General features: G+C 47.2%; 1 protein-coding gene across 1 annotated transcript in view; it reads right to left on the bottom strand.

The window, feature by feature from the left end:
• The window catches only part of ZFPM1 (zinc finger protein, FOG family member 1), a 70,302-nt gene that overhangs the window by 33,300 nt on the left and 23,958 nt on the right, over positions 1-13,044 (bottom strand). The window contains exon 2 of the mRNA XM_039330890.1: positions 1,384-1,515. Within this exon, the coding sequence (XP_039186824.1) occupies positions 1,384-1,515 (132 nt within the window). The remainder of the gene's footprint in view (positions 1-1,383; positions 1,516-13,044) is intronic.

Here is a 13,044-nt window from a genome sequence, read left to right as displayed (position 1 = left end):
GCACTATCGCCTTCTTTTATCACGGCGCTAGTGCCAGGTGCGCCGCTCAGCCGGGAGGGAGAGATTTCTCTGTGGCTCTCTTCTCAGCACCCCCCCACCAAAGACTTTTGAAGAGAGCTTTGACATCTGATAAAGCCCCCCCCCTTCCTTCTGCAGACCAGCTGGGTGGATGAAAGTCTGCCACTGAGCAAAACCCGGTCTTTCACAAGCCTCCTCCCAGCCCCCAGCCCCAAACCCCATGCCCACTTGCCCAAATATCTACCCGCTTCGACCACTGGGTGAAGGACAATAAATGAGGCATGCTTGCTTGTGATTTCTGCATGCAATGCGCACGACTCCCGTGGTCCGGCCACATGCATGCATAGCCCCCTACTTAGGAGAGGGATGGCTGTTTGACGGATCAAAAGGTCACCATGATTAGGAGTGTGACTGTCTTGCAACGCAAAGGGGGGGGGGAGATAGTTCCAGAGATTGTTGTCCTGCTGCCGAGCGGGACAAGAAATCCATAGTCCTTGAGTTACAGCTACAATTTCTGTTGCTAAGCAAGACGTTGTTAAGTGAGTTTTGCCCCATCTTACGACCTTACTTGCCAGAGTTGTTAATTGCAGGCAAGTGGAAATTTTGAGCAAAGGAGGAGGAAAGTCCACCCTGACCGTCTTTCCAGGAGGAGCCACAACAGACGCGGGCGCTTTGTTAGAGAAGGGCAGGGATCGATTGTAACTGCGGTGCCGCCAATCCTGGGCAGCCGTTGCCCCCTCCTCCCCCCCCCGGCAAGGAGGTCATAGTTCAGGAAACTCAGGATCCTCTACTGGGAGAAGTGACTGTCCCTCTCTTTGGAACGGAGACCATCCATCTGGACTTTTCTACCAGAACCTTTCTGGGGAAACACCAAAATATATTGGGTGGGGGGCAGATGGCAGACGTAGAAGAGCATTAAAGGTGCTTATAAACTGTAGTTTAGCGACTGTTCAAAGTTACAGCGGCACTGAAAACAAGTGATTTACGATTGCTTTTCACACTTAACGACCGTTGCAGCGTCCCAATGATCACGTGATCAAAATTCAGCCGGTTGGCAACTGACTTGTATTTATGACCGTCGCAGCATCCCGGGGTCACATGACCCCCTTTTGCGACCTTCCAACAAGCAAAGTCAATGGGGAAGAAACCAGATTCGCTTAACGACCGTGTGACTTACTTAACAAGAGCAGTGATTCGCTTAATGACTGAGGCAAGGTCGTAAAATGAGGCAAAACTCGTTTAACAATTGTCTCACTTAGTGGAAATTTTGGCCTCAATTGTGGTCGTAAGGGTGCTCTTAGGCATGGGTAAACTGCCACCCCTCCCTCCTTCCCCCCCCCCGGGCAAGCTAGCCAAGGCACTCACTCTCGCTGCCTGGGGACCCGGCAGAGTCGCCCTCCAAGGAGCCTTCATGATCCGAAGCGCTTCCTTCCTTCTCAGACAGGCAGTCGTCTTCCAGAGGGTCCCCGGCTCCTTCGTCCATCTCACCCAAGGCGCCTGCAGGAGCAACGGAAAGACTGGAGTTAGGTTAGGCGCCGATCCCGCCTCGTTGAAAACGCAGCATGGCCATAGCTGGCTGGGGAATTCTGGGAGTTGAAGTCCACAGGTCATAAGAGTTGCCAATGTTGGGCACCCCTGATCTAACGGTAGCCTTGCAAGACTCCTGCGTTATCTTGGCATCACACCTGTTCTGAGGGGGCATCCTCAGAACAATGGTGCCAAAATGTAGGACTCAGAGCTACAGCTTAAAGCCATGTCAAAAGGAATGGCGGCACACAGGTTGTGGTCATGGCAATAGAAGACTTGATAAAAAAAAAGGACTCAAGAGACAGGAAGCATTATGCCCAAATATACATGACAGTGAAGGCTACTGACATGTTCTGTTCGTTTACGGATTCCTTGCTTCTGATATGGCCAATCGGGAAGACTGACCCTCCCCCCACACACACACACTTTGCAACTGGGGCTGCAAGGGCAAGACGAGGAAGCAACATGGGGCACCACAATGATTGCAAGGGCAGGATGCTGTTAAAGAAGGACTCCAGATAGACCTCATGATGGAGCAGGCTTCATAGTTCAGGAGAAGGCTCCCATGCCCGATCTAGAACCTTAAAGGACTGGAACTCATAATCAGAAGAAAAATATTTTTCAATCCTCCACAAGTCTATAGACAATGCTGGCACTCAGGGGGCCACAATTCCAAGGACAGGGAACAGGGGTCTTCTCAAAGCCTCCAAGCTTTTCTAGCATCAAGATTGTCTCTGATCTGAAGAGTCCAAAACCAGCTATGCTAGCAGTAATTGCCAGATTGAGCCAGTTCACTGGGGAGATGCTGGTCCAGGGGCCGTGAGGGTCTCTAACCTCTGCCCTCCGGCTACCTCTATCTGTCCCCCTATCCCTGGGGAAGGGGAGCGGGCCAGAGAAGAAATAGGGAAGGACCGAGCGGGTTAACTTTATCAGAACCAGGAGCGTGAAGGCGTGAAAGAAAAAATTAGCCTAACGAATTTACAGTGAGAGAAACGATTTGTTAGCTCGCGATTGTTTCTGAATATTATCAGAGCTTTTTTAATTGTGCTGGAACAGAAATTAGTAGCATTAGAATAAATTGCCTTTTCTTCTCTGGCAGCCTCTTTATTCACGCTCATTGTTGTCTGCTTTGTATAGATTACGGGGGGCCTTTGTTCTCGCGGAGTAAATATACATGCCTGAAGTCTCAGAGAGTGGCTGAGGTCTGGAAAAAGGCACGGGGGTTCTCTCTGCTTCTGGGGGGGGGAGCTTTGTTTTCCTTGGGGGGCACGAGGGGCAGGTGGCATCCTTACTGGGTACAGGACCTTCTCCTTTCAAGAAAGAGGACGGGACGGGCTGATTAGAAGTGGAGCAAAACGTCCCCCCCTGGCATCTTCACTGCCCAACACAGAACCCCCTTGCTTGGTGTACGTTATCTTCTTCAACCCTACTTTGATTTTTGAAAACAAATTTATTGCTCTTTTGGCCATGAAGGAAGCCTAGGAAATACACTACAAACCTTTCTGGGATGCAGAAAGGTTCAGCAAAAGGTCCAGAGGTTGGCCAAGGGGTGGATGGAGGGACCCCCTGGTGCCCTGAAAAACTGCCCAGGTCCAGGGGTTGGCATCTCCATTGACGTCCGAAGGGAAAAACTGAGGTCTCACCACTTCCACGTGGGGGGCTGGACCTGCCCCTCGCCTTCCGCCAGGATGCAGTTAGAGATCTGTGATTTATGGCCGAGCCTGATAAGTTAACTCTACCAACTGTGGCTTATCCAGAAAACCACAACTTCACACAACTGCATAACCCCTTTGAGGCTTATGAGCTATAATTTATGACTTAAAAACTGTTGCTACATAATCAGGGAATCTCTTGGGGAGCCTGATACAACCAAGAACCCTGGCAGGTTGGCAGAACCCACATAAAACATTTGCAACTCTTTTCCTTGGGGAAAACCACAAAGCTACTATTCCAGAGGTCCCCTCTGCGTTCATATGCACCCAGAGACTCTGCCACCACCCCCCCTCGAACACCACCCCCACCCACAGCTTCCTTTGGAAGAGAGGAGGGCAGGCAAAGGGGAGAGAAGAGGGGAAGAGTGTGGAAGAGGTGCAAGGGAGGAAGAAGGAGGGAGGGAGCCAAGTTGGGCATCTTGTCTACGGGATTGCTCGGAGCCTAGAGGAGTTATCACTTCATGCAGACTCCCTCCGTCAGCCTGATCTGTCTATTCTTCATTAAGCAAATACGCTGAAATGGAAATGAAAACATAATAGCTATTTGATTTTGGGCGAGATATTTTGCATATTGGCTCAGTGCTGATAGTGGAATTTCATCAACTCCCTTTTTTCATGCTTTAAAACTGAATTACTAAAGGCTGGCTTTACAGGGAGGGAAGGGGCGCAGAGACACACTCACTTCCCAGATTCTCCCGCTCAGACGATTAAACTGGGGTTCCTCCCTTCCCCCGCCTTCTGCTCTTTCCCTCCCCCCAAGCGCACATTTCTTTTTTTAAATTGCAGCCATTGTAAGGGAGAACTGGGGCAAATCTGAGATGATGGGGCCAAGTTACCCCAGCAGATGCTCACTGGCTTTCTGCCCCTTCCATTAAGGGGCAGGGGGGAGGGGGGAAGAGGGAGGGGGGAAGAGATGGAGGAGTGGGCATATGTCCATATGCAGAGGGAGGAGAAGCCCAGCATTTGCAAAATCCCCAAATGACTGTGCTCTGGGGTAGAATGTCTACCCTGGATGAAGAATATGTGCTATATATCTGCAAAGCCCTCGGGTTTGATTCCTGGGCAGGAGAGATGAGTCCCACAAGCTATTAGGATGAATCCGATGGATCTGGGACAAGGTCATTCCCTTTAACTGCTGGTCAGAGCAGTTGGCCACCTGGCCAACTCTGGCTGATTTTAGCAGTTAATCAGGGTCAAACCTGGCTAGTTCTTGAAAGATAGTTAGAAAACCACTTTTGCAAAACTTTCCAGTATCTCAAGAAGACTTTGTATGCTATCTCTTGTGGGGTCCTTGGTGCTCTCTGAGCTTGGTGGTTTTCTTGCGGACATTTTATTACCAAACTAGGAAACAACATCAGTGCTACATATTCTTTATCACCATCTCCCTTGTTGAAGGAGATGGAAATCAGTGATGGAGAGCAGAGACTTTAAAACTGTTTTGGGACAGAACAACAAACCCTACTTGCTTATTGCTATTGGCCTTCCTTGTGCCACATCTGATTCTTCACCCCTGTGCCCCCTGCCCTGTTTTACAGCCAATTCTCCTATTGAAAAGAAAACACTGTTGCTGGGAATGGGGACCCACTCCCTACGTCCATCCTCTGGTCATCTCGGTCTGTTCTTATCAGTGATCCCTTCAGTCTGACTCAGCTTAGCAGCTCTAGAGTCTTGGATGAGAAAATAAAACTTTTCACCCCTTTCCGCCAAAACTGAGAATTCAGGTTATTTAGCTTGTACATATCTTTTTGTTGGTGTGTTTCACTGAGTGTTTACCTCAAATCCTACATAACTTAAAGAAGGTATCCTAAAATATAGCAAAAACTTTAGAATTCGGAGGATTCAAGAGTTATGGAAAATCTGGTTTTCCAGGGTAGGAAACAAGCAAGATGGGGCTAATTGCAAATTCAGGAAGTGAGATACACACTGTTCATCAGGAGACTCTCCCAAACACCTCTTCATGTGAAAACTCAAAGAAATACATTTTACCGAGAATTCTACATGCCTTTTTCTCTTTCCGACATCCAGACAGGGCTGCGTTTTACTCTTTGTTCATACCTCTGGCTCCCAATAAAGGGAAACAAGGCTCTGTCTGCCCCCTTCCCAAGACCTGGCAAGTCAACTCAGCTTTCCTTCCAGCTCTTTTCTAAACCTTCACAAAGGCCAGTTCGAATGACCAATTTCCCCTTTTTGTCCAAAAGGTACTGCCAACCGAGCGTGCGACACACTAAAAAAGGTGGCTTGTCAACCCAAGACAGCCAAGATAATTCCCTTGAAAACAGGCATTTTGAGGACTTGCATTTATATTCCTATTTAGCTCCTCAGCTCCTAATTGCAAAGGAATGGCTGGCTTGTGGGTGGCTCTGCTATGGGACGACAGTGAGAGATGAAAAAAGCCTCGTGGGGGCGAACTGGGTGGCTCTTAAGAATGCCAGCCGAGCGGGGAAGAAAGAGGCACCCTGTATGTTAAATCTTGGTTTTGTCTTCTTTTAAAATGAGGGGGTTAAAGAGAAACCAGGTACTGTCCAGGAGGACACAGACATTTGTGCCAATATTTCCTTTCCTTTCTTTTCACCAATGAAAGAATAATCAAAGATTTTTTTCAGCTTAAGGTGCCAACTGAAATCAAACTAAGGGTTTAAGACAGCTCCTTTTCTCTCCTATAAACACAGCCAGGCATTTTATTTAAAATACGGTACTGCTCTTACGCCAAGAACAGCATTCCAGGAAACCTGTTCTGTTCCAGACGTGTCAGACTACACACCTCAACTTCCTGTGCCTGCAGCTGGAAAGGATTCCACTTTCCACCCCATTCTTCCCTTTCCGGGGCCTTCAGGTGCCCCACCTCCCTCAGGTGCCCCTCCCACTTCAGTGGGTCTCTCGACCTAGCAGGAGCCAGGAGTTGGCTCCAAGTCCTTCCTCTCTGAAAAACCATCAAGGGCTGCCCCACAAAAGGTGGGACAGGGGAGACCAGATCAATGATGGCGTCACCTGGTTAAGTAATGATGAATGAAGTGAACGAAAACCCCCAACCTCAGAGGGCACCCCCACAGTTCAACTCTGAGTTCCAAATATTCCCTTCTATTGGCACGAAATGTCTCCTCCAGGATGTTGGAGGAGGTAGATGTTCACTCCAAATCTCTATTAGGAATTTAATTAGTCAGTCATTTCATTCACACCAAACTTCTCTTGTCGCCTGAACAATAAACATTTCTTGATCTTTCTCATTTATCCAATAAGTTTTTTTTTTTAAATCTATCTGGAGAGGGGGGGGGAGAGAGGATTTTTTTCCAGGCTGCCAAGAGAAAGACCCTGACAGTCCCAAACCAAGCCTGCAGACAAGAACTCGTGGATAAGACACAGTGATAAGAACTAGAAAATAGCAACAGATTCAAACTTTCCCACCAGCTTGGAGATCAGGGGAGGCAGCCACTCCATGCCAAAGCTGAGAACTCCCCCCTCCCCATCTAGGAGGTGAGGGGGGGGGGACCGTATGTCTCTGGGACTGCAGAGCACCTGTTTTTTGGGGGGAGCAATTTCAGGGAAGCTTTGTAGGGGTGAGAAAAGCCTTTGGTTTTGCAAAGTCCTCTGGTGGGAAACATTAGGCTGAAGGATCTACTCCGTCCCTGCAAAGGCTTCAACATGAAAACCGGCTTCTCTCTGGAAGGGAACGTGGAGATCGCAAGCAGAGCAGGGCTGTGATAGCCAAGATATACCCTCCCCTAAGAGATAAAGGCTTGCTCCCAGCAGTTATCCGAGGTCATTCCCACCAGACAAAGATTCTTCCGTTGATGGGATGGCTTAGCAGACTTTACATCAGTGTTTCTCAGCCTTGGGAATTTTAAGATGAGTGGGCTTCACCTCCTAGGATTCTGCTGGCTGGAGAATTCTGGGAGTTGGTCCACACATCTTAAAGTTGCCAAGGCTGAGAAATATTGCTTTAGAGATGGGACAGGAAAAGAGAGAAAAGGATTTGGGAATCTCTCCCCCTCCCTCCAGCAGAGTTGCCTTAATTATCCATTCACATCACCCCAAGCCAGAGCTGCTATTTTTAATTACTCTCATCCAATTAGCAAACAAAAATAAATGTAGCATAGAAATACAGGTTTGAAGTTCAGTCTTGCAACTTCAGAGAGGGCACTCCTTCCCAAGACTATGACAAGGAGAAAACAGAAGAAACTTTGGCCACTACCAATACAAACTTGTAAGTTGGTGAGATAGAAGCATGGCCCACCACCATCGCTATGACTTCAGATTGGTTTTCCCTTCCCCCTTGAAAAACATCAGGCCACTGACCTTCCCTTGAGCAGGTGGGCCATCATCTCAACATCTCTCCTGTATCTGCCCCATTTGGCTTGGTCCAGCTTTCAGCAAAGCTCAGAATTCCCCCACATGACCAATATTATCTTAGGTGCCTTGACATGAAATGAAAGACAGAGATGAAATACATTCTCCCTTGTTCTGTAGTAGATAAGTTTTAATCTGCCTCTGTCCTAAGGTGTGGTTGTTGTATAAACAGTACAAGTGGAGATCTTCCCTGCTAGGATAAGAAGTTTAGCAAACTCTTCAGAGCAGAATTCTTTCTAGGCTGTACGAGCGTAGTCTAGACATTTTGGGTCAACCAGTCAATCAGGGAAATGGGCTCATGTCTCCTCTTGTTCTGGAGACATTAATCCATTTTCTTTTTCTTTTTGGAAATGGGAAAGAACTTCCAAATGATCAAGTCCCTCACCCCAATCTGAATAAGAAATATAGCCCCAAATGACTTAATTTTCCTGGATTGATTACTTGACTTGTAGAGTGTTGAAAGAAATTGCAAGTTTACTGCAAGTCTGCTAAACAGTATCTGGAGCTTCTAGCTTTCTCTGAATAAATTGTGAGTGCTTCAGTTGACAGTGCCTTCACTTATGCTTAGTCTTCATGCAAGTGCCATTACCAAACAATCCAGGAAAGTTTAAGGAGTATTTCTCAAAACTGATTTAAGACAGTGTTCCTCAACCTTGGCCACCTTACAATGTGTGGACTTCAACTCCCAGGATTCCCAAGCCAGAATTGTGGGAGTTGAAGTCCACTCATCTTAGAGTGGCCAAGATTGAGATACATTGGTTGAAGGTACGATCCAAACCAACTGAGAGTTATACAACAATCCCTGGATTGTCCTTCTGAACTGTAAAAGGAAGAACAAGAAGCCACTTCAGAAGAAAACTACACAACGGATGGTATTTCTGAGAGCCTGGTACTGAGCAGAGAACTGTTTTTTTACACAGAAGATCAATTCTCAGTATATCTAAGGGTAGAAAAATCTGGCTCCTTCCAGGAGACTCGATCGACCAAGTTCTCGCTCCTGAGAAGGCATATTGAGGGTTTTCTATCTTGAAACTAAATCAATTTATTAAATTAGTGTTAGCAGGGGGGGTTGGAAGACAGTGGGTTGCACACACAAGTGTACTACTTGTTGACAGCAAAGAGACAACCCACGTTTTTGAATAAGAATGTGACTAAAGAGATGAGTTGATCAAAGGTAGCTGCAAAGTGGAAGGTACACCACGAGCAGGACACTGGTGTTCCACGTTTGTCTGAAGACTGTTCCGTTCACAAAACATTAAAGATACACCATTGGGTTCTCAGGCTCAAGGCCTCTTTGATCAAGAGGTCGTCCATCATTCCACAGGCTGCTCCTTTGCTGGATGAGGCCTCCTGCCACAGAAGCAGCCCAGGACCAATCAATTTAGTGCTGACAACATGCCTATCTGTGTTAAAGATGGGTAAATGAACAGACAGCAAGGGAGACCACCAAAGGGATGTTGGGTAGATAATAAAAGCTCTCGGCCAGACACACAGCTCTGATAAGAGGCCACAGGATGCCAACTTTGTTAAGGATCAGAAATCTACTGCCCACAGTGGGTTTTCCCTTCCCTCTGGAGGCAGCAAGACTGTTAAGGCTTGGGGGGGGGGTGAGGAGCAAGAACATTTCTCACCCTTGAAGGCTATTAATGTAGCTTTTCTCAAGAGGGGAAGGGGAGGTCATCCTGGCTGGGAATTCCAGGAGTGGCTCAGAAGCGGGATAAGAAATTAGGACTCCCCAGTGAAATGGGTTAGCAATAGGTTCCTGGCAACTCAAAGGATCTTCTTGACCTGATGCACAATGGATTTGTAGAATTGAGACTGGCCCCCATTTCTAACACCAAGCCCACCTCCCAAGATGCCAGCAGGAGGAGATGCATGAATTTTCAGAAAGTTCAACGCACACGGGGTGAATTTTAGATGATGATGAGTAAGAACACGCCTAGAATACCTGCATCCACCACATTACAAAAGAGACGTCGAGACCTTGGAAAAAATGCAAAGAAGAGCAAGGAAGATGATTAAAGGCCTGGAAACTAAAACATATGAAGAACGGTTGCAGGATTTGAGTTTGGCTAGTCTAGAGAAAAGAAGGACTGGGGGCGGGGGGACAGGACATGATAGCACAATGAAGAGGGGGGTCAACTGATTTTCCAGAGCACCAGAAGACAAGACAAGAAACAATAGATGGAAACTAATCAAGGAGAGAAGCAACCTCGAATTAAAGAGAAACTTCCTGACAGTGAGGACAATTAACCAATGGAACGCCTTGCCTCCAGAAGTTGTGGGTGCTCCATCACTGGAGGCTTTTAAGAAGAGACTGGAGAGCCGTTTGTCTGGAATGGTGTAGGCCGGGTCTCCTGCTTGAGCAGGAGGTTGGATTAGAAGACTTCCAAGATCCCTTCCAGCTCTATTCTGATTCTAAATTCTAACAAGGAGGAGTTTGGGGCATCTGAATATCTCCACACATACCAAAATATACTCCTCGGAGGAGGAGGAAGTGTCCAGGTTCAGTTTGGTCAACATATATTAGGAGAAGAAGGGCCTTGTCCTTCCTGTTCTTTTTAACTCTCTCCATTTTGGCTATGAACCAATTTGATGGGACAGCTGTGATCCTTTTGCAGAACCCAAGCTTCTTCCTATGAGGATATCCCCCCCCCCAGCATGGAAAATACAGGTAGTTCTCAACATACAACCATTAATTTAACCACTGTTTGATGTTATGACGGCCTGGAAAAAACTGACCTGAAACTGGTCTTCATACTAACGACTATCATTGCATCCCTAGGAGCACAGCGCTGAACATCCCTCCCCCCATTTCTCACATTCAACAGGTACAGCTCTATATCCATGTCTCCTTAGCAGCCCCTCCCCCCATTTATTTCCACGCACAGCCTGGTAAGCAAAACAGCCTCGTATTCTTGGAACATTTAGATTCTCAATGAGGCAAAGTAAAATGGAGAAAAACATGACAGCCAAAGGAGGATGTTGAGCCTCCTGGGGGGGGGGGGAAGACATTGATGGGGGAGGGAATGAACCACCACCCCTGCCCCTTCCAATCATGATCACACCAGCATTGGCACCAAGCATTCTGGCTTGTTCCGAGCTCTCCTGTTCCTCTCCAAACCCTTGAAAACGTTTCCCAAGATAAATATGCTCCTATCGGTCTGGTGTGAGCAACTGATAATGTGCGGATGACGCCCATCCCAGATGCGAAGATCGTTCCTCTGTCTTAACATCTATGCGTTTTGATCTGCCAAACTCGAAGACGACAAATTGGTGCTGCCACTATGTGGGTCCCTGCGACAACAGGACAGCCTCCCTTCCATGCATACCCAGAAAACAAGCATGCCAGGAATGGAAGGGAGAAGGTTTGCTTTGCAACATCCATGTCTTTCGCTGCTCTCCCCCTTCATGGTCCCATGTTTGGTGTCATCTTGAAAGGGCTTCAAGACCCAAACCCTGCTGACCAGCTGTTTTTCCACAACTTACAAATATTCCACCTGGTCTCGCCCTCAGTGCTTTCCTTTGCTCCCTTACAGCACTGTTTTTCCCCCCAACGGGAAGATTTCCATCCTAGCTTTGACTCCGTTTTTTCTTAGGACCAGATGGCCTGGTTCCCACAACCCATTTAAGTGGGTCACTTTGGAGGTTAATGCATTTTGGGAACATCAAAAAGAAAAGAAAACAATGCAAATTGAGGCTAACTAATTCTTGTGGGGTGAGGGTGGCCTTCCGCCCCAGGCCAGTCCAATGTGTTGTGTTGTGGGATTGCCAAAACGGAGGAGGAGCCGGAGAAAATGAGCAGCTGAAAAAGCAAAGCTCTCTGTCCTCAAACTCATGCCCAGCTGCCCAGAACCCACCTCCTCAACACGGATTGGTTGTAGGGACCAAGTCATACCTGCTGCAACCTTCTAGGTAGGCCAATGGCAAAGGGGATGGTGATGAGGTGATGATACTGCCTTGCCAGTAGGCGCAAGGATTCATGCGATGCCAGACCCTTCCAGGAGAAAGGGGGTGGAGACTCAAGGAGGTCGCCAAATGACTCAGTTACTGATTGGGAGATCTAAACCTGGTTAATGCTTGGCCCCGTTCAGTGTACTAGTGATGTTGGCTTATATTTGCAATTAATAAATTGTAACCTAATAAACCACCTGCTCCTTGAAAAAACCCCATTCCATTCCCAAACATGTGTTGGAGACAGAATTTCTTCCCATGATATATAAATTTGGCTACAAGTTCTGATGGTTACCCAACTGAAAGCATCTCATAGAGATTAAATCAAATGCAGGGAGGACACAACCTTCCATGGTTCTCCCAAATAACAACATCACTTCCTGAGCACAAAAAGATCAACCATCATTAGATTCCAATCAGTATTTGTCATAGAACCATTATCTTCTTTGGCAGACCAAAAAACTAATTCTTACTCTTCCAGACTTCCAAGTCCACCTTCAAACCATTCATGCTTAGAGGTGAAGTGGGGGAATGTTGGATACTGGCAAGGCTCGGCTTGCCTGAAAGTTAAAATTAGTGAATGCATAAAACATTTGCCTTTTTACATGTGTTATTCCAAAGGTGCACCCTTTTTTCTTACCTAGTGAAAAAGGGACGTCTGCTGAAAAGCACAATCATGGCTCAAGCATCATGTCAACTTATGTGAATTAGGGAATTAGTGTCATCTGAATGAAGCTGTCAGCCAATTCCTTATCAGCTTTGGTTACAATAACCTTGTTTCTCACACTAGGTTTAGTGTTGTTATGTCTAACTGGACTCTTGTTCACATCCCCCCTCCTAGCATCATCTAACTCTAAAAGCAAAAGGTAAAAGATGGCTACATTTCCATCTGTTGTCAATGCAAAAACATCCGATGCTAGCAGCATTGACAGCTGTCACTTGCCGACCTTTTTCTAGACAGGGTCACCTAACCACTTTTAAGATGGGTGGACTTCAACTCCCAGAATTCCCCTGCCAGCACAGATTAATTGTTCTCACCATCAGAAATTCCTCCTTATTTCTAGGTTGCTTCTCTCCTTGATACGTTTCCATCCGTTGCTGCCCTCTGGTGCTTTGGAGAATAAGTTGACCCCCCCTCTGTGGCAGCCCCTCAGATACTGGAAGCTATCATGTCACCTCTGGTCCTTCTCTTTGTTAGAGTAGACATGCTTTCTTCTCTCTCTACGCCAGCAGCCTCCCACTCCTCTCTTTTCACACCCTCCCCACAGACACAATGTGCTGTGTCTGCTCCTTCCACAAAACCAGCCATGCTGAGACCTTCTGGGAAGCTTTCCAAAGTTGAGAAGAAGACACAGGCTTGCGATTGACGACCTTCCGGCTCACGTCTTCAAGAAAAGAGCCAGGAACCCAGGAAAATTCCCTGGAACCCGCCCGGACAAGATGGTGGACAAGATGGTGGCCAAAGGTCAGGAGAAGATCTGAACTTCTG

Source organism: Crotalus tigris, unplaced genomic scaffold (assembly GCF_016545835.1).
Source record: "Crotalus tigris isolate CLP2741 ecotype Arizona unplaced genomic scaffold, ASM1654583v1 scf7180000024433.1590703, whole genome shotgun sequence".
Taxonomy (NCBI): Eukaryota; Metazoa; Chordata; class Lepidosauria; order Squamata; family Viperidae; genus Crotalus; species Crotalus tigris.
Note: the sequence above shows the minus strand (reverse complement) of the source record. Positions and strands in the feature narration are given on the sequence as shown.